The sequence below is a fragment of the Cicer arietinum genome, chromosome 1, assembly GCF_000331145.2.
Source record: "Cicer arietinum cultivar CDC Frontier isolate Library 1 chromosome 1, Cicar.CDCFrontier_v2.0, whole genome shotgun sequence".
NCBI classification, from domain to species: Eukaryota; Viridiplantae; Streptophyta; class Magnoliopsida; order Fabales; family Fabaceae; genus Cicer; species Cicer arietinum.
In genome coordinates, this window is record NC_021160.2 from 9,496,091 (window position 1) to 9,523,496 (window position 27,406).

Below are 27,406 nucleotides of genomic sequence, written 5' to 3' on the forward strand. Positions count from 1 at the left end.
TACAGGTGATGATGTTAGTGGAATTAATGAGTTGAAATTGCAGTTAGCCAAACAGTTTGAGATGAAGGACTTGGGAACTCTTCGCTATTTCTTGGGGATTGAAGTTGCCTACTCTCCTAGAGGCTACCTTCTTTCTCAATCCAAGTACATTGCCAACATTCTTGATCAGGCTCGTCTTTCTGATACTAGAGCAGCAGATACTCCTCTTGAGTTGAATGTAAAATATGCTCCCTCGGATGGTGTTCCTTTACCAGATTCCACTTTGTATCGTACTTTGGTTGGCAGCTTAGTGTATCTTACGATTACCAGACCTGACATTGCTTATGTTGTTCATGTTGTTAGTCAATTTGTTGTCTCCCCCACTACAGTCCATTGGGCAGCAGTTCTTCGGATTCTTCGTTATCTTCGAGGAACTCAATTTCAAAGTCTTCTCTTTCCATCGTCATCCTCATTGGAGTTACGAGCTTATTCTGATGCTGATTGGGCTGGTGATACCACTGATCGTAAATCCACCACAGGGTTTTGTATCTTTCTTGGAGACTCTCTTATTTCTTGGAAGAGTAAGAAACAAGACATTGTCTCTCGCTCTTCTACAGAAGCTGAATATCGTGCTATGGCATCCACTACCGCTGAAATAATTTGGTTGCGTTGGCTTTTGTCTGATATGGGTATCTCTCTTGCTGAGCCAACTCCGATGCACTGTGATAACAAGAGTGCTATTCAAATTGCTCACAACTCAGTCTTTCATGAACGCACCAAACACATTGAGATTGATTGTCATTTTACTCGTCATCATCTTCAGCATGGAACTATTACTCTACCATTTGTCTCTTCTTCTTTACAGATTGCTGATTTGTTCACAAAGATGCATTCCATTAAACATTTCCGTTTTTTAGTTGACAAACTCTCGATGCTCCATGTTAATGCATCGTGAGTTTGAGGGGAGATATTAGATAATATTATTATATATTAGTAGTAAGGGTATTTTAGATATTAGATAATATTATTATATATTAGTAGTAAGGGTATTTTAGATATTTTCTATTTTCCTCTATATATACTCATTATAACCCTATTAACTTAAGTTTTGGTTTATTATATGATATGAAACCCTAGAGTGGTTGTTTTCTCTTCTTCCTCTTTCTTCCTCTTTTCATTGTTAACACTTCGAATGTTTTTATGAAGATACAAAAGGACCGTGTAAAGTAATTTTACACACAAAAAAAAGTTATTGATATTCATACATCAGAGTGTATTTATCTCTTTTATAAAATTCAACACTTTCAAAAAAATGAAGCAATTGGATGCATATTCATTTATTTTATCATGAAAAAGTATTTTCCATAAAAAAATTTAACATTAAAGAGTTGTATCGACATTTTTTTTAATTGAAACACACTTTCAGCTAAAAATATACTTTTCCTCTACAAACAAGGTATCTGTATAAATATTAAGTTAAACAATTTGTTATACTTAAAATAAAAATAAATCAATATCGTTCCTCTTAAATATTGAGTAAACTTTAATTCATTGATGTATTATATTACTTTTTCAATATTTTTTAAAGATAATTTTCAACAATAATATTGTTATTTCATAAATTATTTACTTATTTACTGATTATATTACTTTTTGAAAGGTTCAATTTTAATTTCCTTCTTAATGGACTTCTTATTATACTAGTGTGATATCAAATAGATATCTTAAATTATAAATTTAAAATAAAAATATGTATTTTTTTAGACTATTTAATTTTTTATCTCTAATGTTCGACTACGTGATCAACATTATTGACCAAATGAATAGCCCAAGTGATGCAGATTTGATTAAAAATTCACATATCTTGAATTAAGTTACTCAAAATATTCATATCTAGACTAATAATGCAAGTGGTACGTATGATGGGCGAAAGAGATTAGCATTTTTTACATTTATCTTTGGTGACCTTGTAACTATCTCTCTCTTAATTAATCATTATCTATCATCTAAATAATTTTTATTATTTAATTTTAATCATCAATTCTACACTAAAATACATTAAAATCACAAAAATCATCCATCACCAAAGTTAAATAATCCATTTTCGTGCTAGGTCTTACAAATATGCTATTTCACTTTCATAGTTACATGAATGTTGCATGATCAAGAGATTGGAACCTTATTTGAAAGTTGAAGGTTCATCTCCTCTATAAACACCATTCTCTTAAGATACCAAAAAATCTCCTATTTATCTTTGTTCCAAATAGATAAAGAACCCACCATGGCCTAAAGACATGAATATAGAGTACCTTTGATTCAATAGATTCTTATGTTTGAGCTAGTGACACCCTCTCACCCTCACATTTAACTCACAATCACAAAGTGCTTCTCTATTGTCCCTTTCACACTTTTTTATTCATTTCCAAGTCAGTCTTCCACGTGCTTCACTCAATAACACCCTTTCCCCTTTCACACTAATTCTCATTCTCACATTCTAACTTTCTTCAACACCCTTTTCTTCTTCCATTCCTCTCTCTCTTTCATCAAAATCAATTCTTTCAAACAAAACACAAGCCTAATCATTCACTCACTCATTAATTCATTCATTCCAATTCCATTGAATCAACATGGAAGCAATGAATAGAGAAGAAGTTATAATAAATGATGGAACAATGCAGCAATATTGCATTAATCATCCTCACAGAAAAAACCCTGCTGGTATATGTGCTTTTTGTCTTCAAGAAAAACTTGGTAAACTTGTTTCTTCTTCTTCTTCTTCTTCTTTTCCTTCTTCTTCTTCTTCCTCTTTCTCTTCTCCTCCTTCTTCTTCACCTTCTTTCAGATTCAACACTCTTCAAACTTCATCTTCTTCCTCTTCTTCTCTTAATTCCCTCTCTCTTCCTCCAACTTCTTCTTCTTCTTCTTCTACTACAAAACGTGACCATCACATTCGTTCTCGAATCCCTTTTCTCTTACCAAACAAAAAGAAACCATCTTCACATTCTTCTTCTGCAAATGTTACTTCTTCTGACTCTGTTTTCAAGCGTAGCAAATCCACAACAACACCCAGAAGAACAAAGTTTCTTGATAACGACGATGCAGAAAATGGTGATTTTGCTTTTAGAAAAAGAAACAGTTTTTGGTCTTTTCTCTATCTTTCTTCTAGACCCTCTAGTTCATGCAGCAAGAAAATGGAAGTTAAGAGCTTTAAGGAAAGTAACAGTAGTCCAAGGATTTCAACTGTGAAGCCAAAGTTTTGTTCTTCTACTTTAGGCAGAAACTGTGAAATGGTAGTTGAAGAAGAAAATGAAGAAGAGGAAGAGGAAGAAGAAGAAGAAGTTTCTGGTTCAAGTTCTGGTTCTGGTTCATTGGAACAAAGAAAAGTTTCAAGATCTAGATCTGTTGGATGTGGTAGCAGAAGCTTCTCTGGTGATTTATTTGAGAAAATCTCAACTGGGTTTGGAGATTGTAGTTTAAGAAGAGTTGAATCTCAACGTGAAGGTAAGGCTAATAAGGTAATTTCGTCTTCTGGTTGGTGGTGGAATATTTGGTGGGTTTATGATGATGAGTTCATCTTCTTCTTATTGGGTATCTTCTGGTGATGATGGAGAAAATTCTCATGGAAGGAGTAGGAGTAGTTGGAGTTGGGCACTTGCTAGTCCTATGAGAGCTTTTACCAACAAAACCACTTCTAAAAGAGATGCTAATTCTCAGAACAACAATGCACCTAATTTGTCAGCTGTCCCTTCATTGCTTACTATTAAAGGATAAAAAATCATTTCATACTTTTACTGCATATTTGATTTCATGACAATTTTTTTGCAAAATCACATTTTCATGTGATTTTGTTGATTCATGCATGTTTGTTATGTAATGAAATTGATAAAATTACTGTGAACCACTGTGATTTTGTCAAAATCTACTACAAAACCAAACATGGACTAAGTTGTGAAGTGTAACTTTTTTAAAAATATATTTTAATTTACTTAGCAAGTGTTTGGATTGAATATGAGATTGACAAAATTTTAATCTTTTGGATGGATCATAATTTTCTTTCATTAGTAATGTAATAATAGTGTAATAGTTTTAATTTCCTTTACCAATTGTTTCTTTTTGGAAAGTTGTTATGGAACCCTTTATGCCATTGTATGTAGTGTTTGTAGAGAGGAAAATTGAGGAAGAAAGTCTCATTAAATTGACTGTATCACCATATATCATATGAGATTTTTGTTTTATTCTTTGTAGCTTCCATTATTTGTAATATTCAAAATAAGTTATATGGCAAAGAGATGTAATTTTATTTTAGTTTATGTAATTAAAAATCACTATTCACATGCATACACATGTTTAGAGTAATTTAGGCAATAGAATCAATCTAGACCATGTTATGGCTATGCTATGCTATACAACTTAATAATATACCTTGTGGTTGCTATTCTATTAATGAATAATATAATTGGCAAGTTGTTTATTTATTTACCAAAAATGGTGCACAATAGTCAATAGTCAAATAGATGAAGATGGTTGGAGAGTGAGTTAAAGTGGTCCCCTTGATTGTGTTCACCAACAAGATCTTGCATTCATTATTTTTGTAGGCTTTAGCATGCAAGCTGCTGACAGTCCTAGTTAATATTTTAGTGATTTTTCTCTAAGTGTGCCACATGCACACTTCACAGCTGTATAGTCAAGACAAAAGCTCTACTTTACTGTGTTCTTAAGCTGCCAGTTTTGGCTGCCAAATTACATTTCATTAATGCTTTTTTATAACTATTAGTTTTTTCCTTTTTGTCTTGCCAATGATTTTTTATATTATTGATCAAGACAAAAGGATCAGTTTCTTTAGAATTGAGTTTTTAAGTTGAACTTCTAAAATGGGACCTAATTTTAAAATTGTTAATTTGATCTCTAATACGAATTAATCTAAATTAAGATCTACATATGAATTAATTTATTTTAAAAATTGTCTTTTATTTTGTAGTTTATTGTAGATAAATTAACAATTTTATTTTATTTTTTCTCAAAATTATTTAAATAAAAAGTAGAAAATATAATTAATTTTTATTTATTAGATGTAGAAAAAAAATAAGAGAGAATTGTTAACAAAATAAATTAAAGTTATTAATTTATCTGTAGTACATTGTAAAATAGAAGAAAATTATTAAAATAATATAGTATGTTATTTGTTTTAACATATTTATTCAACTGAATTAATTTTGATATATATTTTTTTTATAAATATATTTTATTTTATTTTATTAATATAATTTAATTTTTAATTATTTTTTATTTATTAAATTAATAATTTATTATTTATTATAAAAAATTGCAATAAGGTGAGAGAAAAATACATATTCATGTACTTGTCCTAATTAAATACCATTAAGACATAAACCGTAGTAAAATTATACTATTTGATACCACTTTTTAGTGGGCAAGCTCCCAATTTGGGGAGCTCTTAGTATGTATGATCATGACATGAGCAGTTAAGATTCCATTCTTCAACATATATATATATATATATATAAAAGATATATTTATTTAATAAAATCGAGTTAAATAAATAATTATTTTAAACAATTAATAAATTAAAAACTAATATAACATTAATAATATGTAATTATGATGTCAACAGTATAATTATATATAACACTAATTTTAATACATTTTAATAATATAAACAGTAGTAAATAACTTATGGTTGATATATATATATAATGTTTATTAATACATAGCAGATGAGACATTTTTTAGTTTGAAGTACATAAAATAACAATAGAAAGACATGACTTTATTTAATTGTGATATATAATAATTTATCTCAAATATAAGTAAAATTATTTGATGTGATAGGATGTATTAACGAATTAATTAGGTTATGGGGATGAAATGAAATCCTGATGGTGCAATGTTAGCAAGAGTGCTAGTCCCAATACGACTAATCCCAACATATTTGAGGGTTGAAATTAAACCACCAAAAGAAGGAAGCTTTGTGTTGCAATTGGAGAGTGGTGTTGGAACCATTAGGTTGCAACCATTAAGTAGTGAAGATATATCAAATAGCAGAGGATCATCCATCATAATTGAAAACTTTCCATCATCATCACTTGTTGCATTAGAAATCATATTTCCTCCACATTCTAGTTGTACTTGAGCATCTGAAATATTATATAGTATTTATTCATTAATTATCACTTTATTATTGAGCAAGTGAGTCAAAACTATATGATTATTGTCATGTTGGTTAGATATATGGAAAAAGAAAAAACTTTTAATCTTTAATTAGAACTTGAATGTAGAATTTTCCAAGACAAAATTTCTATGCATTTGTTTATTTTTTAAGCAATATTACAAGAATAAATAATATATTTTTGATAGAATATTACTACATAGAAAAATGCTTGTTTGTACACAGACCAACAAGTACAAAAACTGACAAATGCGACAGCACATTAGGACTACACTATTTCTTTAACTATTTATTTTTATTCTCTATGTATTTTTTCCATTCCGTTGATTGTTATATCGTTCAATTTGGTAGATATAAGTGTCCTGTTGTATAGCATTGCTCTATTATATATATTTTTAAATATAAGACTCTTTTTAACTTTTTCTATGTTTCTTTTCTATAAGAGTTTTTTTTATTTTTTTTATTTTTCAACTATATTAATTTTTTTTATTAATTTGTCTCTAGTTATATTATACTTTTATCTGTAACTTAAAATAAATATCACAACTAAAATCATACATTAATTTACTCCCTTTAAAAATAAACTAATAAAAAATTTTAAGCTGCCAAAAGATTTAGGTTTTTTTTAATTATTATATCTCTCTTTTTTAAAAAATTAACTAATATATTTGACATGAAATTTAATATTAAAATATTTAATTTTTTTGGACCTTCAAAAAAAGTCGCATCTCTGTCTTGCGTCTATGATTTTTTTTCTTTTAATAAAAGATCACATCATAGGGATACAATCATCTACTAAAAAATAAAAATAGAATTAAAGTTTATAGATGGTCGCATCTCAAGGATGCGACATGTTATTAAAAAATTAAAAATCATCTTTCATGTGGTCGCATTTCGGAGATGCGACCACCTATTAAAAAAAATTAAAGTTTATAGATAGTCGCATCTTGGAGATGCGACGGATTACTACAGAATTAAAAATCGTCTTCTATGTGGTCGCATTTTGAAGATGCAATCTTGAATATAAAATAAAGTAGGATATTTTAACATATATTTTTTCAATGTGGGTATAATAGTTAGTTTTTTTTTTAAATGAAATATATATATATATATATATATATATATATATATATATATCACATAACTAATTGTTTTAATTCTCGTTATTTAGTTGATAAGATATTTTATAAAGACGGAGGTATTACCAGAAGTGGAGCTGAAATGAAATCCTCATGATTATTACCATTTTTTGTTTTTAAAAATTATTAGGTTAAGATAGAAGTGAGAACATAAGATGAATGACAGTGAAATTTGGCCTTACTTGAAAAAACTGGGATTGCAGCACCATTGACACCCACATTGTCATTAGAAGTGCAAAGTACAGTTCCTTGAATATTAGCCGAACCTAAGAGATCATTCAGAATACCAACTTGTGCTTTGGCTTCGGGAATTGCCATTACAATAATTAACACACATGTGATAAGATTTTTTATATAAGTCATGGCTCTCAAATTAAATGTATTGCTTAATTGCAATAGGTTATAGCAATGCACCTAAACTATTTATACTACAAGGAAGTATTACATTGAATTATTTTCAACATAATTACCATCACCAAATTGGAATATGTGTGTGCGTGTAATATGCTATGTCGCTTATTACCAATTTGATACTAATATTCTTTTTTTCTCATTTTGAACCTTAACGTTTTAAAGTTGTAATTTTTAATTTGCACATTTAGCAACGGTTGATTCTTTATTATAAGTCCATTTTACGAGCACTATCTGCATATCAAAAGAAGTGATTCGTTCTCTTATGTAGTGCATGCTTGCTTATATGATATTTGAAGAGGCCCAAAGATTTTCCCACTAATCCAAAGATTGACACATAACAGAAGCATATCACAGTACTTTTTGTTCCCACACCGTCCATTTGTTCATCATTATTTTTCAGTGGAGACGACGTAAAGCAAAATATTTACATTGCACATTTATTTTGGTCCGTTGCTTCTTACCTGCTTTCACAGCCCAAAGTTATTTTTTCAACTTTTTTTACTACTTTTTCTAATATACGAGAGTTAGTTTTAACCCCATATTTCTAAAAAGGAAAATGTTTGATAAATGGGAAAACTCAATTGACATTTTAAAAGAGATAAAAATAGAGGTAGAGATGGTAAAACGGGTTAACTCGTTGGTTCTGTCCTACTCCGATCTATCATTAATTCGTCTAAAAAACGATAAAGGTGAATTAACTAATGTTAAAATGTTGAAAATTATATTCTGTCTCTTTTTAAGTCGGATTAGTGGGTTGGTGGACTGTATCTTCAAAATTTTAAAAATAAATTTATTAGTTAATAAATTAATAAAATGATGTAAAAAATGTAACCAAATAAAATAAAATAAAATAAAAAACCATTGTAAAAAACCAAAATATAAAACCAATTATTCAAAATAAAAATAAAAATTATCATTGAAATATGGTTCATCATCCAAAAATATAGAATAAACCAACAAATAAACTAAAATTAAAAGTTAATGTGTCCACCAATTCACAAACTATTAAAAATATAAAGTTAAAATCACAAAAACTTAGCAAAATCCTTTAATAATTTGTGAATTGGTAAGTAGTTATGACCCAACATATATCAAAATCCTTTAATATCGCTCCATCACCCCTTTGTTTTTTGGCGGATTAGGTGGGACGAGTTAACTAGTAGTAGCGGGTTAAAAATCTCAATTCTCGCTTTAAAAAATGATAGATTAAACAAGTCAATCCAATAAATTCAATCCACTAATTACCATCCCTTAATAGAGATGATGATGTGATATATTAACGATATGATAGAAAGAGATATATAAATAAAATAAAATGTTAAATACATATATAAAAATTAAAGGTGTTTGAATATAAGAGTTGCTCTAAAAAATTATAACTCATTTCAATAGTACATATCTTAAGATAAAAAAATATATTTCTTTTATCTAAAAATACATATATGGAGAACAAAAAACATGTATTATTTATAATGTATACACCAAAATGTAAGTGGGACTAGGAATATATGTTTTCTTCTTATATATTCCTAGACTTCCACTGGTCTTTTTTTTTTCACCTCTTTTTTTCTCAAAGAGAACCTAGAATAGTTCTCTTGCCTATTTGACTAGGTCTATAATTTATTCTACAATGTATTAAAAATGAATTTTGTCTAATGTGCACATCTAAAATAATTTTGCATAAATATATAAATTTATTTTCCACCTTTAGATCAATAAGTTACATCATATTTCATTTAATGTAATGGCGAGATTTATTAATTCAATAATAGTAACAAGTTTGTGGATAATGCAAGACTTATCCCATTTATATACCATATAATTGACTTTAAAAATGAGTCATATTTTTCAAAAATAAATAAGACTAATTATTTTTCCTACATATTATTGTTTAATTAAAAATGTTAGACTTCAAGTCATCTAAAAAATCTTTTAAATATAACAAAACATGATTATTTCAATAAAACATAAATTATATTCTTTTTTATCACTATTATTATATATATTAAATTTTGTAAATTGTATTAAATCATATACTTATATTTTCAATAATTTATTATATCATTTTGTATAAAATTTTAACATATTTAAGTACTATTAGACGAAATGATCTTAAGATTCTACAACGAAGAGTTGAATAAAGTCTCCACTTTTCAAATATTTTTTTAATGAGTACAATGAATTTATTAAAAAAAGTGACGAAATAGAGCTAATTCATATTGAATCGTGGCTTATAAACTTGATTGATATTGCAATTAATCACGCCAAGTTGAAATGACAATGTTACACACTACATTTTGATTGAATCAAGTAATCACACCAAATTGATTAAGAGAATTTACTCTGTATAATCTTTTGGGTGTAACTAAAACAAAATAATGTTGTAACTAACAAAATTGTATCGACTAAAAAACCTATGAAATGATCCCTCGTTTACATTCCCATGTCAGATTGTAGGTTTTAATGTTCTGTTTACTTCACTTTGTTCCTATTACTGTTTATATTCTTTAAATTCACCCTCAAAGAGAACAAAAACATTCCCATGTCAGATTGTAGGGTACTCTACCACATACTCAAACGTTGTAAATCTTCTATGGATTCCAAAACCGTTGCTAAAACTCACGCTAGAATAATCGTACTTGGGTATGCAACATACCCATCTCTTCTAGCGTCTCTAATATCAACCTATGCACACTGTCACCAACCCCACATAGCCTATCACGTGTTTTCCCGAATTATAAATTTGTTCAACATGAATTTGGTGATTGAAAGTTTAGTGAAATCTGGTGAATGTGATATTGCCAAGAAGGTGTTTGACAAAATGCCTTTTCGAGATGTGGTCACTTGGAACACCATCATTGGTGGGTACGTTAAAAACTCGCGCTTTCTTGATGCATTGAGATTGTTCCGCGGAATGCTGAGTGCAAAAGTTGAGCCTGATGGGTTTACCTTTGCTTCTGTGGTTACCGGGTGTGCGCGCCTTGGTGCATTTTGCAATGCCGAGTGGGTTCATGGTTTGATGGTTGAGAAAAGGGTTGAACTGAATTATATACTCAGTGCTGCATTGGTTGATATGTATGCTAAGTGTGGTAGGATTGATGTTTCGAGGCGGGTTTTTGAGTGTGTGGTGCACGATCATGTGTCTGTTTGGAATGCTATGATTAATGGGTTGGCCATTCATGGGCTAGCTTATGATGCAATTGTGGTTTTTTCAAGGATGGAGGTGGAAAATGTTTCGCCGGATTCTGTTACTTTTGTTGGGATTTTGAAAGCTTGTAGTCACTGCGGGTTAGTTGAGGTAGGTCAAAAGTACTTTGAAATGATGCAGAATCGGTTTTTGATTTGGCCGCAGCTTGAGCATTATGGAACCATGGTTGATCTCTTCGGACGAGCAGGGCTTTTGGAAGAGGCATATTCGATGATTAAGGCGATGTCGGTGGAGCCTGATGTTGTTATTTGGAGAGCACTGCTGAGTGCTTGTAGAATCCACGGGAAGAAAGAACTCGGAGAATTTGCTATTGCAAATATTTCGCGTCTTGAGAGTGGAGATTTTGTCTTGCTATCAAACATGTATTGCTCTTTCAAGAACTGGCACGGTGCCGAGAGGGTGAGACAGATGATGAAAATGGGAGGAGTTCGTAAAAAGCGTGGTAAGAGTTGGATTGAATTGGGGGACATCATTCACCAATTCAATGCTGCTGATCAGTCACATGCTGAAATGAAAGCAATTTGCAGGGTGCTAGAAGGTTTGATTAAGAGAGCTAAAATGGAGGGATTCACACCCTTGACGGATCTTGTTTTGATGGATGTTTCTGAAGAGGAAAAGGAGGAAAACTTAACGTTTCATAGCGAGAAGTTGGCTTTAGCCTACGGCGTTCTGAAAAGCAGCCCCGGAACAAAAATCACAATTTCCAAAAACTTGCGTATTTGTCAAGACTGTCATAATTTGATTAAAATCGTGTCAAGAATATTAAACAGAGAGATAATTGTGAGGGATCGTATCCGTTTTCATCAATTTAAAGGTGGATTTTGCTCTTGTGGAGACCACTGGTAGTTATCACATCTAATTGCTTTGTTGCATTGTTGAATGTCCCTCACATGTTACAAACTTCTGATTATAAGATTGAAAAGAAACTGCCAAAATGTGTGAATGGAAGGGATGAAAACCAAAAGAATGGGTAGCTCTCTTTACAAACATCAAAATCCTATCTGCTCGGGCCTTTGGTTTGCGGTAAGCTTAAAAATCATTTTTTGGAAGTAATTTTCGGGTTACATAATTTAAAGATGCTATTATATAAGTAAAATGGGTAAAGTAAATATGATAGCATGCAACTAGCAATTATTGATATGGTGCTGATGCTCCTTTTCTGGATAATAGACAATGGGACCTGAAAGATCAACAAGAAGTAAACTCATAAGGAGATGAAGTGGCTGCAGCTATTGAAGTGAACTTAAAGACACAGAAACTTCACTAGATGTGAACCCAGATGGACAAAAAGTGCAGCTATTGTAGTGAACCTAGAAGGACAAGCAATTGCTGCATCTGCATGACTGCACCCTACCAAAGATGAATGACTCGGTAGGCCATATAGCTGCTTCTAAATGCGCTGCTGGTTAACCATAATAGCTATGCTTCTGGGTTCACTTCATGCTGACCTCTAATTGTCTTAATGCCAATGCCAATTATTAGAAGAAAAAAAAGGAACAGTGTTTGTGATTGAATGCAATAATTATTTTTACTTTATCCTTTATATATTTACATAATAGCAACTTAGGTCATTTCTACTTTACCCATTTTTTCACACTTCCATTGTCCTACACAGCATTTGTGCCGATCATGCAATAGCTTTGGCTGTGAGCTGGGGCAGAACGTGTAACATATGACGGCAAACCCCATAATATCAAGTTGGTATATTTTTCAGGTTACCTTATTCAAATTAACAATGCCTCTTAGACTTTAGGACATCATTGATCAATTTCTGAGGGATACATCAAATTGTTGTAGCCAACTCTAAAGATGAGTTTGCAAGAAATGTGGCACTATCTGAGATTTAAATGCACTGATTAGACACGAGAACACATCTTTTTTTTTCTTTGTTGTGATTATGTCAAAGTTACATGAAAAAAAGTTGACTAACAAATGCTATTCATCAAGTACCTATCGGTCTAAACAATGTATATGCATTGTTTTGTCAAGTTACTGAGTTAATCGTAGAAGAGGAAAACCCCATTGTCATTGGAAAATGGCTAGGATCGTACGTAATTTCTCTTAAGAAAGGTCTCGGGTTTAATAAATCTTGTCGTTCAAGAACAAAGTTTTATACTTTCAACTCAGATTATTAAGGGCATTAATAACTTTGAACACTTAGTTTAAGATTAAAAAAATGCAAGAGAGGAAGGTCTTCGTCAAATTGCTTATTTGTTTAAGTTGGTGTTTGTTTGAAAAGAATTACCTTTTTTGAAGGAGATTATAAAACTGAGAAAGATGGCAAGAAAAGAGCTACATATAGAGTGCCCCAATCAATAGAAAGAGACTAGTTTTTATTTTTTCGATTGTAAAATAGCTGCACTGGACTAATATTCAATTTAAAACTATATAATAATTTTTTTTTCTTTCACTATAAGTTTTTTAAAAAACTCAAATTTTGTCTGAATTGACTTATCAAAATATGTATTTTACATGTAGAGGTGTTGCTCATCCATCTCTAATGTTTAATCAAAATGTAAAAAAGTAGAACTTCTAATAATTTATTTATCTCATTTAACCCCAAACTTTTCTACGTAAAACATTGATGTGTACTTCTCAAAAATTTATAATTGTGTTTGAGAGTGTATTATTGAGGCAGAGAGAGCATCCATCCAAATAAAAATGTTTATAATGAAAAACTCCAATTTTTTTTCTTCATAAAACAGTGATATGTACTTTAAAAAATTTATAGCTCTGCTTGAGATTGTGTGAGCTGTAAACCTCTAATATACCTCTAATATATAATTTGCACATTAAAGATATGTATCTGCATATATTGAAGTTAATTTTTCACAAGGTTAGTTATAGCATTTCATGCATTTAATTGATAGTGCTTGAATACAATACAACATGGCAAGTGAGTATTCCACCCAACAAATATTTAAATATTAAATTTCTATAATATGTTGATTCAAATTTTAGAGTTCTCGAACCAAAATTTATAAAAAGGTTTCTGTAATGTTTGATTTGGATCACAAAATCACCGTGTATATCATCTGTTTAGAGAAGAAAAAAAAAGTCTTATGTATTATATTCGTTTATTTAGAATTTCATATAAAAATGTTCGTACTACCTACTTGTCTCTAAGTTTTGAATTATTATTATTTTCTACTATTTTGATTAGTTTTTTATTTTTTTATTTGAATATTTTAAACTGTTTTGGTTGTACAACTAGATCAATATAGTTTTGGCTTAAACGATCTCAATCAATTTAATACAGTATTTACAATTGAACGAAATATTAACAATTTAATTGAATTCATTTTTATTTGAAACATCACTATTATTGTCGTTGGTCATACACTACTTAGACAATATTTACAAATATAAATATTTTATACAATATATACAAAGCACCTTTGATTTACACTTATTACAACCTATTACGACTTTGTAAATAAATAATTGATTGTATCTAATTTTCCGTAAAAAAAAGTATTAATAATTATTTTACACATTTTTCTAAAAATAATATTCGATAAAAATGATAACAGAATTATTTAATACACTTTGTGATATATATTACAAAGGGTATTTTAATAGTTTTAATTTAAAAAATTATTTTTGACAGATAAAAAATGTTGACAAAAAAAATTAATATAATTAATATTATTCAACAATTGAAAACAAATAAATATTTTTAAGGAATACAATATTATTTATCAAGTTTGATTTTAATTCAACCAATTAAAAACTATTTTATAATTTATTATATGTAGAATAGAATATAATCACAAAGATCATAATTATATCAACTTTCTAATAATAAACAAAAATACAAATATATCTTCTATTCAAATATTTTAGTAAGTGAGTAAACAATAGTTATTTAATTTTTAGGGCACATAACAAATAATAAATTATAGAAAACTCGTCATAGACTAAGGTCTAAGGTATAATAATTTTGTAAAAAAAAAACAAAGCAAAGTTTAATTGTGCAAATTAATAGAATTTTTCATGACCAGAATATTGTCCAGTAAAAAAATTCACATAATTAACTTCCACAATAGTTTTAAAAAGAAAAGAAAATGAATGAAAAGACAAGAGGATGTGTGGTGAGAAGAGTTAGGTTTGGATTGGAGTAGTCTGTACTCTCTAATCCTTATGGTCTTTTAAAGACAAAAAAAAGGGTTCTCCTTCTTCCCCATGCATACTTCTCTCGTGCATGTACTTGTGCAGAGATTTGTTGGAAGTGTTTGTACTGTGTCTAGCCAAAATTGGAAAAGAGAAAAAAGTATTAGAAATAGAAAGTAGTGTTGTTGACTGGTCAAACTGGGAGAAGGGTAGGGTAGTGCAGGTTGCAAGCCATGCCTTTTTTTTAGATATAAGTTGAAACTTTCGCGATCATAATCATATTAATGACTCTTGCAATTCTATTAGAATTTTATGATTGGGTGCCATTGTCACAGCTAGAACTGAACAATTGCTACTTAGGATGTGAAGAAGAGAATGAAGGTAAAGAGAGATGTAACATCCCGCTTTTTCGGAACATTAATTAACAGAATTCTAAACATAAAAATTCAAATTCGCTTTTATTTAATTATGATTATTTTAAATACTCGTTGATCCTAAAATCAATTAATAATATTTTTAGTTATATTTTCAAAAATAAAGAATCAAAATATTTACAATCACTAAAAGTAAATTTAATACGTTAAACAAAAGAGACTCCTATAGTCAAAACTCTTGATATTTTACTACCCAAACATAAATCTTAGTTGGTCATAAACTTTGGACTTGTGGAAAACTCACCCAACAAGTCTAACCCCAGCACAAAAATATCTCAGAGCCTCCAACTGCATACTATTGTACTTCCTCACATTTCTTCTATTGGGTTGACCGTGACATTATTCACTCAAGTAACACTATATATGACGTCCTGTCAAATGTAAGGGTCATCTCCAAATAACAAACATAGAGCAAATATGCATGCATATATAGTTGTTATAGCAAAATATAAATAAATCATATATTTCATTTAACAGTTAAAAATCACAATGCACCAAAGATACAAATCAATCAAAATGCACAATCTATTTGTTAGACTATATGTCAATGCATGATTCCAGAATATCGCCTCCCCCGCAAGGGTTTCGTGGGTCCTTCCAAGCAACACCACTAACTCAAAATCCACGCAAGGATATGTGGGCTCCAACCAATTATGGACGCACCACCAACTATGGGCTCCAACCAATTATGGACGCACCACACAACTATGAATGCATGAATGTAAACACTTTTGTTAGTAACACTATAGATCACTCAACCAGAGTGTCCCAAAATCATCCAACCTTGTCCTAAACCAACTTAGTTTAGACACAGTACTCACCTTGAATAACCACAACATGTCAAACACAACCATTTTAACAACGTATAATATAACATTCATTTTCCACAATTTGAGCATATCAAACACAACCATTATTAATATTCATTTTGAAGATAACACACAAACAGAACCAATACATAACATCACAATACATTTATATCACATATAATTCAAGTAGGAAAGCGGATGGAGTGATGCCCTTACCGTTACTAAAGTTGTATTTAGAATTATGCTTCACAAACTCTTGTCTCACTCATTTCACACCTGCTGCTGTGCGAGCAAGGTTTCTCCCTCTCTGAACGTCGTTTCGCTGATCCGGCCATTGAGAACGTGGATCTGAATGTTGCAAACCTTCTGTCCAAAAATCAACTCGATCCAACGGTTAACGAATGCGCAATCGATGTTTTTCTGATACTGATTTAACAAAGTCGGGAATAGAGTTACTCATCTCTTTTCTCTTTTGGTGGTTGCATTTTTTATCAAAATGGTCTCCCTCTCCTTCTCTCATAAATCCTTTCCTCTATATCCTATGGAAGGCGTCCGTTTTGTTTTATTCATTTTTATGGGTAATGTGATATTAAGTGGAGAACGTGACATTAAATGGGTAAAATGGAGAACGTAGTATTAAGTGAGAGGGAAAGTGGGGACTAAACGGGAAACATGGTATTAAATGGGGAAAACGTGGAATGTGATATTAAGTGGGAAAAGTGGAGAACATTAACCCATGAGTGGGAACGCCGAAAATGAGAAACATGAAATTTCAACCTAAGCCATAAAATTTATTTTGAACGGTTGATGAAATTTATTATTATTATTATTATAATTATTATTATTATTATTATTATTATTATTAATTAATTAATTAATTACAATAATATCATCAAAATAAGGTAAAATATAAAAATAAAATAAAATGACTAGGTGTTACAGGAGATGTTATGAACAATGATACGATGAATATGCTATAATGCAATTTGGAAATACAAAACCTAATGGTTGTAATTCCAAGTAGAAGTTACAAAATTTAATGTCATGTAATGAGAAAATAATTAATAGAATAGGGAGTGAGTTTCAGTCGAAGAATAGGAGCAATAAAAGCAAATAAGAAGAAAATGAAAGGGTAAATAGAAAATGACGAGGTAACAATAGAAAAAAAGTGATAACTAATGTATTTTAAAAGTGTCACGTCATAATATGTCTGATATGATAATATTTAGATGAAGTGGCGTAGAAAGATATGAGTTGTCAATGTATATGGTTGAACGATTGTTTTAATATATTATAAATAAATATTAATTTTGATATAATTACATTTTGAATTTAGTTAGGATAAAGATTATTGGTTTAAATATCTTTGATCCTTACAATTATAATTTATTTATTTATTTATTTTGATTCTCGTATTTTTTATATATTTTTGTTTAATTTATATTATTGTAAATATAATTTTATTTTAAAATAATCCTTCACAAAAAATATATTTTTATAACAAAATAAGATGGTGTAAATATAAAATACAAAAGACAAATTTTTTTAAGAAAATCATAATACTTAGGAGGTTCATAATATATTATCTATTCCCATCTGAAGAGAAGATTTATATTCCATTGAAGAACTTTGAAGATCTAGTTGAGAAAGACCTATTAGACCACTAGCTTTTTTTATTTTTTGACTGGAAGACCACTATCGTTTTATTCGTGATTCATTATTGTAAGGCTAGCTTACCGCTTTAAATAAGGGATTATAAGCTATGGACATAGATTTTATCATACCTTTTTGATAACGAGCATGATCTATGTCCTAATTAATTAATTCTCTTATATAGATTTTGGCTTCTGCATGAAGATTAAAGATTAGGAGTAGAGAATTTATATTCTAACCCTATAAAAGTAACTCAACCATACTAGATAGATAATAAAATATTTTAATTTACAAGTCAATTTTAATATATTCAAATGAAGGTTAGTCTAATTGATAAGAAGTTGACTCGTAATCCCCCAAAAGTATGAGAACTCTTTCAGCATTTTATATTTCTCAAGATATGTTCTGACCTCCCATACCTAACTCGATTAAACTTAAAAAAAAAATATGGACTAAAAAATTAGACAAAAAAATGAGAACTCTTTGCGTGAGGATATACATGTCAAGCTAGCAAAGATGATGTTTCAAAACCATTCAAAACAAAAACATTTATGTTACCGGGTGTGATGCCACTATTTAGGAAAACACTAAAAGAATGCATAGCTCCATCCACATTTCTCTCTTTTCTTTTCCCATTGGACTCTCTTTTCATGACCACCTCCTCTATTTCTAACTCCATATAATCATGACATAAAATATCAACCTCACATACCCAAAAAATGCTAGCCAAAACAAATTAACTGAAAACTTATACCGAAAATGGAACCTTACACTTCGTATTATTCCTCATTGGAAATTCTCACACAACTTGTTAACACTAAATTTTCATCTAACCACCATCTTTTTGTAATGCTTTTGTTTGCAAGTTTAGCAACTTTTTACTTTGCATGTAAAAGAAAAGTACACATTTATTTGATAGATTTTAACTGCTATTGTCCTCCAAGTTCTTATAGACTACCAAAAGCCATGTTTGAAGAAAACAATTTTTTTGATCAAATGGAACAAGAAGCTGTTGATTTCCAAAGAAAGATCAGTGCAAAATCTGGATTCAGTGATGAAACATCAATTCCTCCATCACTTGCTCAAATACCCAAAATTAAAGCTCTCACCTTTGCACTTGAAGAAGCTGAAACAATCATGTATTCAACAATTGAAGACCTTTTACAAAAAACAAAAATCAACCCAAAATCCATTGACATATTAATAACTAATAGTAGCATCTTTTGTCCTACCCCATCACTTAGTTCTATGGTGATTAACAAGTTTAAGATGAGAAGCAACATTATGAGCTTCCATTTATCAGGTATGGGATGCAGTGCTGGAATTATAGCTGTTGGTCTTGCAAAAGACTTGTTGAGAGTTCATAGGAACTCATTGGCTTTAATAGTAAGCACTGAAACACTTAGTTTGAATTGGTACACAGGTAAAGTTCCATCTATGCTACTTACTAATTGTTTATTCAGAATGGGAGGATCTGCTATATTGATGTCTAGCAGAGTCCATGATAAGCATAAGGCAAAGTATGAGCTACAACATGTTGTTAGAACAATCAATGCATATGATGATCAATCGTATGCGTGTGTGTACCAGGATGTGGATGCGGAGAACAAAGAAGGTGTATTGATATCGAAGAGTATAGTCAATGTTTGTGGTGAGGTACTGAAGAAAAATATTTTTTCATTGGGACCATTGGTTTTGCCATGGAGGGAGCAATTTTTGTATGTTATTTCAATTATTTGTTACAAAGTATGGAGTAGAAGAATGAGTTTATATACTCCGAAATTTAATAGGGCTTTTGAGCATTTCTGCATACATACAGGGGGGAGAGCTGTTATACAAGCCATTGAAAGAAACTTAAGGCTAAGGAAACAGGATGTGGAACCGTCGAAAATGACTCTTTACAGATTTGGAAACACTTCATCTTCTTCAACTTGGTATGTGTTATCTTATATTGAAGCAAAAGGGAGGATGAAATGTGGAGATAGAGTTTGGCAAATTGCATTTGGAAGTGGATTCAAGTGTAACAGTGCAGTGTGGAAATGTCTAGGCGATGTGAAGCCTGATACTACCACTGCATGGAGGGACACAATTCACTCATACCCAGTAGATATTTTGGGAACAAACTGATATAAATTTTGAACATTGTGTTGTACTTGTTGGACATTGTCTGACTTGCATGAATGTTTAAAGAAATATTGCATCTCTGCACAAATGATTTAGATTGTAGTATAAATAATTATGGAAGTATTAATTTTTTTTGTTATCAGAATCACATTTTCAAATGATTTTTTTTCCAGAAATTAGATATTAAAATTTATCCATAATGTAAAAGACTATTTTAGACTTTGTGCTTCCTGGCTACTTAATCCTTTGGTTAGGCAAATATCCAAAAAAAAAAAAACTAATTGTAATAACATTAAAGGCTTTGCTTGAATGAATAGACACACTGATGAGCATTGTCACAAAGCATACATGTCGATACGAAGTTCTTTTTGGTTGTGGTGACTGAAGGGGCTCTGTAATGTATGCACTAAACTGAATTGCAAAGCTATTGAAATACATAAGAATCTACATAGTAATAATCTATGTGCAATACAATGGAACAAAAAGGATGAGGAATCATCAAAGCATTGTACATCAAGACCTCCAAATAACAGCGCATCTAATCAAAATGTGTATTACTTGAGTAGAATAAATGAGGAACGTGCAACTAGAATCGACGGATGTCTTTAGGAGGCCGGAAGTTAAGGGGATGTGTTTCTGGAGTGGCATTTTCATCTTCTTTCCACATTTTTATGGTCTTGTCGGCTTCACATGATATAAGTCTCGTACCCGTGACATCATAGGTTAAGGCATATATACCAGCTTCACTGTCCAGTGAACCTGTAAAATAATTATAAATATGCTTGTCAAACTTGTGTATATGGTAGAACGAGCATCAAAATAACAAGTAAAAGCAGACAAATATGCATACCGGGCTGTACAATTGTTTGGGCTTGCTGGAAATTGTGACCACTCTTCCAATCCCAGAACCACATACTGCCATTGTCACCTAAAACAGGAAAAATAAAGAAGCTTAAAGTTGAATTCCATAGGGGAAAAGAAATATATCCATGACATTTCTTATCATATGATCATGAAAAACTAGGACAAAGATAAACTTAATTTATCCAATCAATCATAGTTCTAGGTCAATACCTCCAGTGACCATAACACCCTCCTCATTGACAGCCATTGCATTGATAATAGTTTTCTGTTGAGAGCTGCACATACAACGAATAATGAAAAAACATCAACTATTATAAAACAAAAATATCTGTTTAACTGAGATCTTTGAAGCAGTATAACTTGAACATGACTATTAAATATTAATTGTAGACAACAAACTATTTGTGTTTTTGTGATTTATCTCACAGAAAACTATCCGACTCTTTATTAATATTGGAGAAGATATGCTCAGCTGATACTATCTTTTTCTATGTGTATACTGGACGTCTATCATGTTGCCTTCTCTGTTTTCTGCAATTTGTATTAGTTGCAGCTTGTATGGTTTCAATTCTGTGTTTACTAGCTGTGTTAGAAGGATAGCGTTCAGTTAGTATGATCTCACTCTATTTATCTACTCTCAAGCTACTGTTTTTGTCTATATGCTAGTATAATTAAATGATATTATAACTAATAGAAATAAGCCTTCACTGAGTCAGCAGACAGCCCTGAAATCCTCACATTTACTGTGACAATCTTAGCTCAGTGGGCCTCGCACATAATATAGACTGCATGCATGGAACTTGACTAAGGTGATCAGCAAGCTTATTTGACATATTCATGTGTCGGTAGCACATTTTCTCACCAAGGCTTTTTCTACCTCCAAATTCAGTTTGCGATCCAAGCTAAAAGTGGATGGTCCATCTCAAATTCTCAATGGCTCACACCTCCTTTTAGCTTGAGGGGGAAACATCGGAGAATAGAGAATCTCAGTTGATAATCCTCTATTTACACATTCAATTTTGTTTATTATCTAGCTTATGCAGTTTTCTAGCATTTGTACTGTTTCAGCTTGTGTATTCTCAGAGCTTTATGTTTACTAGTTTTCATTAGAAGCTTAGCTTATTCTAAAATATTTTGATATGTAACTAACTGAAACCAACTGTGTTAATTACGGTAATTTAGATAAACCTATTAATTAATGATCCCCCTAATCACACAAGTTTGATAAAAAGTTTATGAACTCACAGCATATTGTGACAAAATTCTCCTTTTGGAAGGGTGAACTTTTTAATATTATCAGCCGAGGCAGATGCAAAAGCTTGCCTGCAGACAACAAAGAAGAGGGGGTGAGACTGAGAAGACAAAATGAAATAAAAGAATAAAATATAAAAAGAAAAAATCAAACCATAGTTAATCATTCTACAAGTAACAATCAACTGATATTGAAAACATACTCTTTAGGATGTGGAGCCATTGCTCGAACAGACTTTTTATGGTTTGTAAGAGTTAACATTGTTTTACCTGCATGAATGCATTGTGTGTAAGATTGATATAAAACACATACAGGAACGTTGAAGTGCATTTTAGCATGATTCATAGCACACACAGAGAGCCTAACAAAAAAATAACGCGCACACAAAGAAAAACAAGATGTGATAAATCAACAATAAATTACCATATCTAAGGTCCCACATCTTGATTGTACCATCATGAGAGCCAGTAACAACTTGAGGGTCCTATTTACAACAAAAGAAAGTAGAATAAGGCCCCCAAAGTAAGTAAAAAAGGTTTAAAAGTATAAAATTACGTTAAGATGTGTTTAAAAGTAGCATTTGCATGCTAAAGTCTGTGTTCGCATTTATCATATCAAATAACTTGTAGTGGAAGTTTGGAACCAATCAGATAACCTACATGCCAGTTTTATTAGGATTATCAAAATAGAATAAAAATAGACAGAAGAATCTGCATACCGTTGGCCGTGTAAATACAGAGCAGACAGTGTTATCATGACCTGAAAGGGCGTGAATCTGCATTTTACTACGTATGTCCCAAACCTGAAAATTTAGAACCACCAAAGCATAGTGATCACAATTCTACTTCCTTAAAATATATTTAAAAATATTGGAACTAGATGAGCGAGCACAAAGTATTGCATCCACCTAAATCTAAATATACTATCAAGTAACTATATCAACAAAGTCCATACCCGGCAGACAGAATCACGTCCTCCAGTCAGTAAAATGTCAATTGTGGGATGAATGGCCAAGCAATAAACACCGCTCAGATGACCATGATAAGACCTAATAACCTAAAATAACATAATATAACATGCTTTAGTGGCCAGATATTTGATGGAGTTCAGTAATTGCTGAATTATTCACCAGAAAAACAACTACTGAAATGGGGAGTTGACCTTATTCTGTTCAAGATCCCAACATTTAACTTGTTTATCGTCACCAGCAGAAAACATGTAAGTATGTTTGTTGCTAATAGCAAGACCTGTAGAGAAAGCATTCTGTTATTATTAACCCAGTTCACAATGGCTGTCACCAGTACTAAATAATTATACCTTAGCTCCTCACCTCTTACTTGTTCAATGTGACCTGTTAATGTGAGCTTTAGAACACCACTTGCCAAGTCCCATATCTGCCCAAATGAACAACTTAGCAAAAAAAACATCCAAAGCTTTGAATAGGACAGCAAAAATAATAAACTCAGCATGATTGGTTTATAAGCTATTTCAAAGTTCCTAGCTTCAGTTTATAGCAAATATGTGGTAATAATGGGCAATACTTATAATTAATAAATAATTGACATATTGTGTATGGATAGCTCTAGGAAAAGAATACAGAGAAACTTAATATATAATATTTAACAAAAAGCGTAGTGAAGAATTTCACAAGCCAACATACGCCTGTGCATGGCACAGATTACTGCACAGTTACATAATAAAAAGACAGTTGTTTTAGATTAAATTGCAAAGAAAGAAAGTAACCAACAGAGTCAACAATTCAACATGGCTCGCCAAGTTTTTTGACTTATCTATGTGCCTACTCATAACAAGCAACTATTACATGCATTTTGTGGCCAAATACCTTGATAGTTCGATCTGCAGAACCAGTACAAAACCATGTATTACTGGGATCAACTGCAACAGATCTCACCCATCCTAAGTGACCACTGATGACCTACAGAAAATAAAGCATGGTTAAGTTTCTCAGCTAAAAATATATCAGAAGCGTTACAATTTGAAAGGTTTTCGGAAAAATTATGTATGCCAGAACTGATTAGAATGAAAAAATAATAACATTAGCAAACAAAAAAAAATCCAATTGTTCTGGATATAGTGTCAGCGTATGAATAGCCAAGCTTTCAGTTGAAATTTGCAATGCTGGGTAGAACCACAAAATGCTTGTGCAAATTGCACTCCTACTTGCTGTGAAGCATTACCAGTTCTATGCTTTACAACGATTTTTAAAAATTGATTTTTTTTACTACATACATGGTGGATGTGGACACCAAGGTTTCTTCCCGCTATTATCCAGCACAAAATTTTGGCAACCACTTACAGACAACAGGACAATGATCCAAACCCATTAGACGAATTGAAATTCTGAAACTAATTAATCCAAGGTGACCTTGCACTGGTGGTAAGAAAATGGGGGCAATAGGATGATGGAACGAAAGTGATCCTTGGCTAAACTACTAGCTAGTGCACCAGACGTCCCCAATTACATTTATTTCAGTTCACACACAGAACCTGAGAATGAAAAAGAACAAACCCTAATGCCACTCATCTATCATCAAATAGTTAAAAAAATGTTCAAGCAGTTCTAACCCTGTAGTTTTTCCACGGTGCATGCCACACAGGTCGTGGCCATTTACTTGGCATTCTTTCCATCAAAGCAGATGTTGATAAATTTCTGTAATATAGAAACTACAACAGTTTAGTCAAAAAGGTCAAACCAACAGAATGCCAATCCTGTATAGTGTATACACTCATATCGAGTAAAAACAACAAAATAATCATTGAGGTAAGCTCTTAAAGTATAAAAGGCATCAAGAGGACGCCAGAACCTTTCAGATGAACCAGAGGTAGAAACCACTACTGTACTTTTTCCCTGAAAACCAAGATCATTCCTGTAATAAAGAAACAAAAACATAAGAACCAATAGTCTATAACAGCTGTTCAAAAAAATTGCATGGTGCATGCGACAATCTATATTTCATTTGGAACCTATGGCTTTACTTTCTACAACAGCACGGTATAGTAATGAAAAGTGATTTCAAGATACTGTATTAAAATCTATGAATATACGAAAAAATATCAAAACACAAGAAAAGATAAATGGAACAGAATACTTCCCAAGGCATGGAATCCTTTTATTTTATTCTTTTGAAAATAAAATGATGCTACACCTTAGCAAACTTCCATCAACTTCTGCAATCTTCTATTGCGTTTACATTATGAACAGTTTAAAAAAATATGGAAAGCCAAGTACGCTCTTCAAAAATATTTTAGAATACTGAACACCATATCATCATTACTAAGCTTTTGCAAGCAGGTCATATGATTCAAATTCCAACTGTTATAGACTAATTTGTCAAATATAAACATAATAATTGACGAATTAAGAAGAAAAAATCTGATAACCATGACCCAAACAGATTATTCGCAAGTACAAAATTGCCCCTAGCCAACATATGTGCACAAAGTTAAAGAGAAAATATTCTTACGTAGTTGTGGATGGCATAGCTGGACCAACAACTAAAGCACTGTGGGCCCCTCCTTTCGGGAGATCCTTGGAATCTCCCGGACCTATCATATAAAGAAGAAACAATAGTAATAAGTTAGACACAAACACCCAGGTTTTCTTAATTTGTGAACAATAACAATTAAAAATGCGGTAAAATGATACCATGTCAACAAGAGTTGGCATTCTAAAAAAAAATTCTGAACAACAACAGGAAGTAGCTAATTTTTGAACAACAAGACAAATTTCTGAACAACAAGAGGAAGTAGCTAATTTCTGAACAACAACAAATTTCTGAACAACAAATTATTTCTGAACAAGAGGAAAAGTTATTTCTGATCAACAAGAGTTGGCATTCTAAAAAATTATTGCTAAAATCACTAGCTTTCGTGAACAATTTTAACATTGAAGTCACATAAAAACAACACAAATTTAAATTCTTGTTTTCTTCAGATCTTCCACCAGAGTAAGTAGTTGTCCTGAGACGGGTTTTAACAAAAAGGTCTGCAACTGGGATATGGGCAGGGACATTATGGTTTTATATGTCTCTACTACCGCATCATCTACAATTGACTGCGATTTTCCACAATACTAAAGATCGGATATGTAACCATGACTGTGATTTAAAACCTTGATCCTACTACTTAAATCTGTATAAGTTATACATTTTACCCTAAAAAGTATATGTATATAACAAAATTTCAATAAATAGCTTTACAAAACACTCACTCCTACAAATCCAAACCCAAACATAATACTCAACAATATATTCATACTACTGATGTATTAAATATAATGACTATGTAACAAGAAATTGTAAATTAACCAAATAAGTCAAATAGATGCAGAGAAACCATAATGACCAAGAAGTCAATTCAACAATATTCCATCAGCAATATAATTCATATCCATAGAGCAAGATGGTAACTAGTATCATACCTGGAAGAGCAAGCATGTTAGAGGACCCCGGTTGTTGAGATTGATCCTGTGTGGCAGAATTTGTCTGGCGAGGAGGTTGAGTAGTGTTTTTAATTCCACCATACTCAGCATTTACCTAATTTTCATTCCAAACCACATTATCATAACTTCATCAATTCATAATAATCCTAAAAACCAAAACTTGATACCCCGAAGACAAATCCAAAGTTCATATAATTCACCTCCCTAATTTTTTGTTTGCAATTGTCAATATTAGTAATTAGTATCGATAATAATGTTAGTGTTTTACTGAGGATAGAGATTGAATCCACGGCCTCCTTATCACTTCACTCCCTAACACTCCCACTCAGCCGCCAAACCAAACTTTATATTCTCAATTCACCTCTCTAATATAATCAAGGGCATTACGATTATAAAATTCAAATTAACAAAACTAAAAGTATAGGGATTAAGATAAAACTAACCTTGTAACTAAGACGAATTTTCTTGCTGCACGATACAAAAGGAGAGAGCGAGAGAGAGAGAGAGAGAGAGAGAAACAAAGAACAATAAGTGAAGTAGAATGAGAATTGGGTATATAAAAAGGTGGAAAATTAAGAGAGGAAAAAAGGTACCTTTCAGGATCAGGAGGAGCAAGTTGTTGATGAATAGGAGAGAAGAGATCGAGGGCACGTTTGAGGGATTTGAAGCTAAGCTTCTTGAGTGATTGTGGTTCAACAACCTCCATTGACGACGAGCTACAATAGTCTAGGGTTTATTTCCCACTCAACAGATTCAACAATCGATAGA

At 31.3% G+C, this 27,406-nt stretch overlaps 5 protein-coding genes across 5 annotated transcripts; 3 read left to right on the plus strand and 2 right to left on the minus strand.

Annotated features, from left to right (window-relative positions):
* Positions 1 to 2,079: 2,079 nt before the first annotated feature.
* Positions 2,080 to 4,284, plus strand: LOC101510415 (uncharacterized). Its single transcript, XM_012717981.3, is given in 2 exon segments — positions 2,080 to 3,508; positions 3,510 to 4,284. Coding segments are annotated over 2 exon segments (1,143 nt in total). The 5' UTR covers positions 2,080 to 2,606; the 3' UTR covers positions 3,751 to 4,284.
* Positions 4,285 to 5,660: 1,376 nt separating this feature from the next.
* LOC101496030 (phylloplanin-like) lies at positions 5,661 to 7,714 on the minus strand. Its single transcript, XM_004487816.4, has 2 exons — positions 7,488 to 7,714; positions 5,661 to 6,134 (listed from the first exon to the last, which is right to left on the minus strand). The coding sequence occupies exons 1-2, from the start codon at positions 7,666 to 7,668 to the stop codon at positions 5,848 to 5,850; spliced, it is 468 nt and encodes a 155-aa protein (XP_004487873.1). The 5' UTR covers positions 7,669 to 7,714; the 3' UTR covers positions 5,661 to 5,847.
* Positions 7,715 to 9,969: 2,255 nt separating this feature from the next.
* Positions 9,970 to 12,798, plus strand: LOC101510744 (pentatricopeptide repeat-containing protein At5g50990). Its single transcript, XM_004487780.4, has 2 exons — positions 9,970 to 11,950; positions 12,098 to 12,798. Exon 1 carries the CDS (start codon positions 10,262 to 10,264, stop codon positions 11,771 to 11,773), a length of 1,512 nt encoding a protein of 503 aa, XP_004487837.2. The 5' UTR covers positions 9,970 to 10,261; the 3' UTR covers positions 11,774 to 11,950; positions 12,098 to 12,798.
* A 5,825-nt stretch (positions 12,799 to 18,623) lies between these two features.
* On the plus strand, positions 18,624 to 20,140 carry LOC101511065 (probable 3-ketoacyl-CoA synthase 21). The gene has a single exon (XM_004487781.4). The coding sequence runs from the start codon at positions 18,696 to 18,698 to the stop codon at positions 20,061 to 20,063; it is 1,368 nt and encodes a 455-aa protein (XP_004487838.1). The 5' UTR covers positions 18,624 to 18,695; the 3' UTR covers positions 20,064 to 20,140.
* Positions 20,141 to 20,327: 187 nt separating this feature from the next.
* Positions 20,328 to 27,406, minus strand: LOC101511374 (protein pleiotropic regulatory locus 1). Its single transcript, XM_004487782.4, has 17 exons — positions 27,232 to 27,406; positions 27,082 to 27,106; positions 26,618 to 26,732; positions 25,662 to 25,743; positions 25,002 to 25,064; positions 24,763 to 24,847; positions 24,020 to 24,112; positions 23,507 to 23,570; positions 23,338 to 23,423; positions 23,131 to 23,232; positions 22,895 to 22,978; positions 22,600 to 22,660; positions 22,379 to 22,445; positions 22,170 to 22,247; positions 21,135 to 21,199; positions 20,911 to 20,988; positions 20,328 to 20,819 (listed from the first exon to the last, which is right to left on the minus strand). The coding sequence occupies exons 1-17, from the start codon at positions 27,342 to 27,344 to the stop codon at positions 20,647 to 20,649; spliced, it is 1,434 nt and encodes a 477-aa protein (XP_004487839.1). The 5' UTR covers positions 27,345 to 27,406; the 3' UTR covers positions 20,328 to 20,646.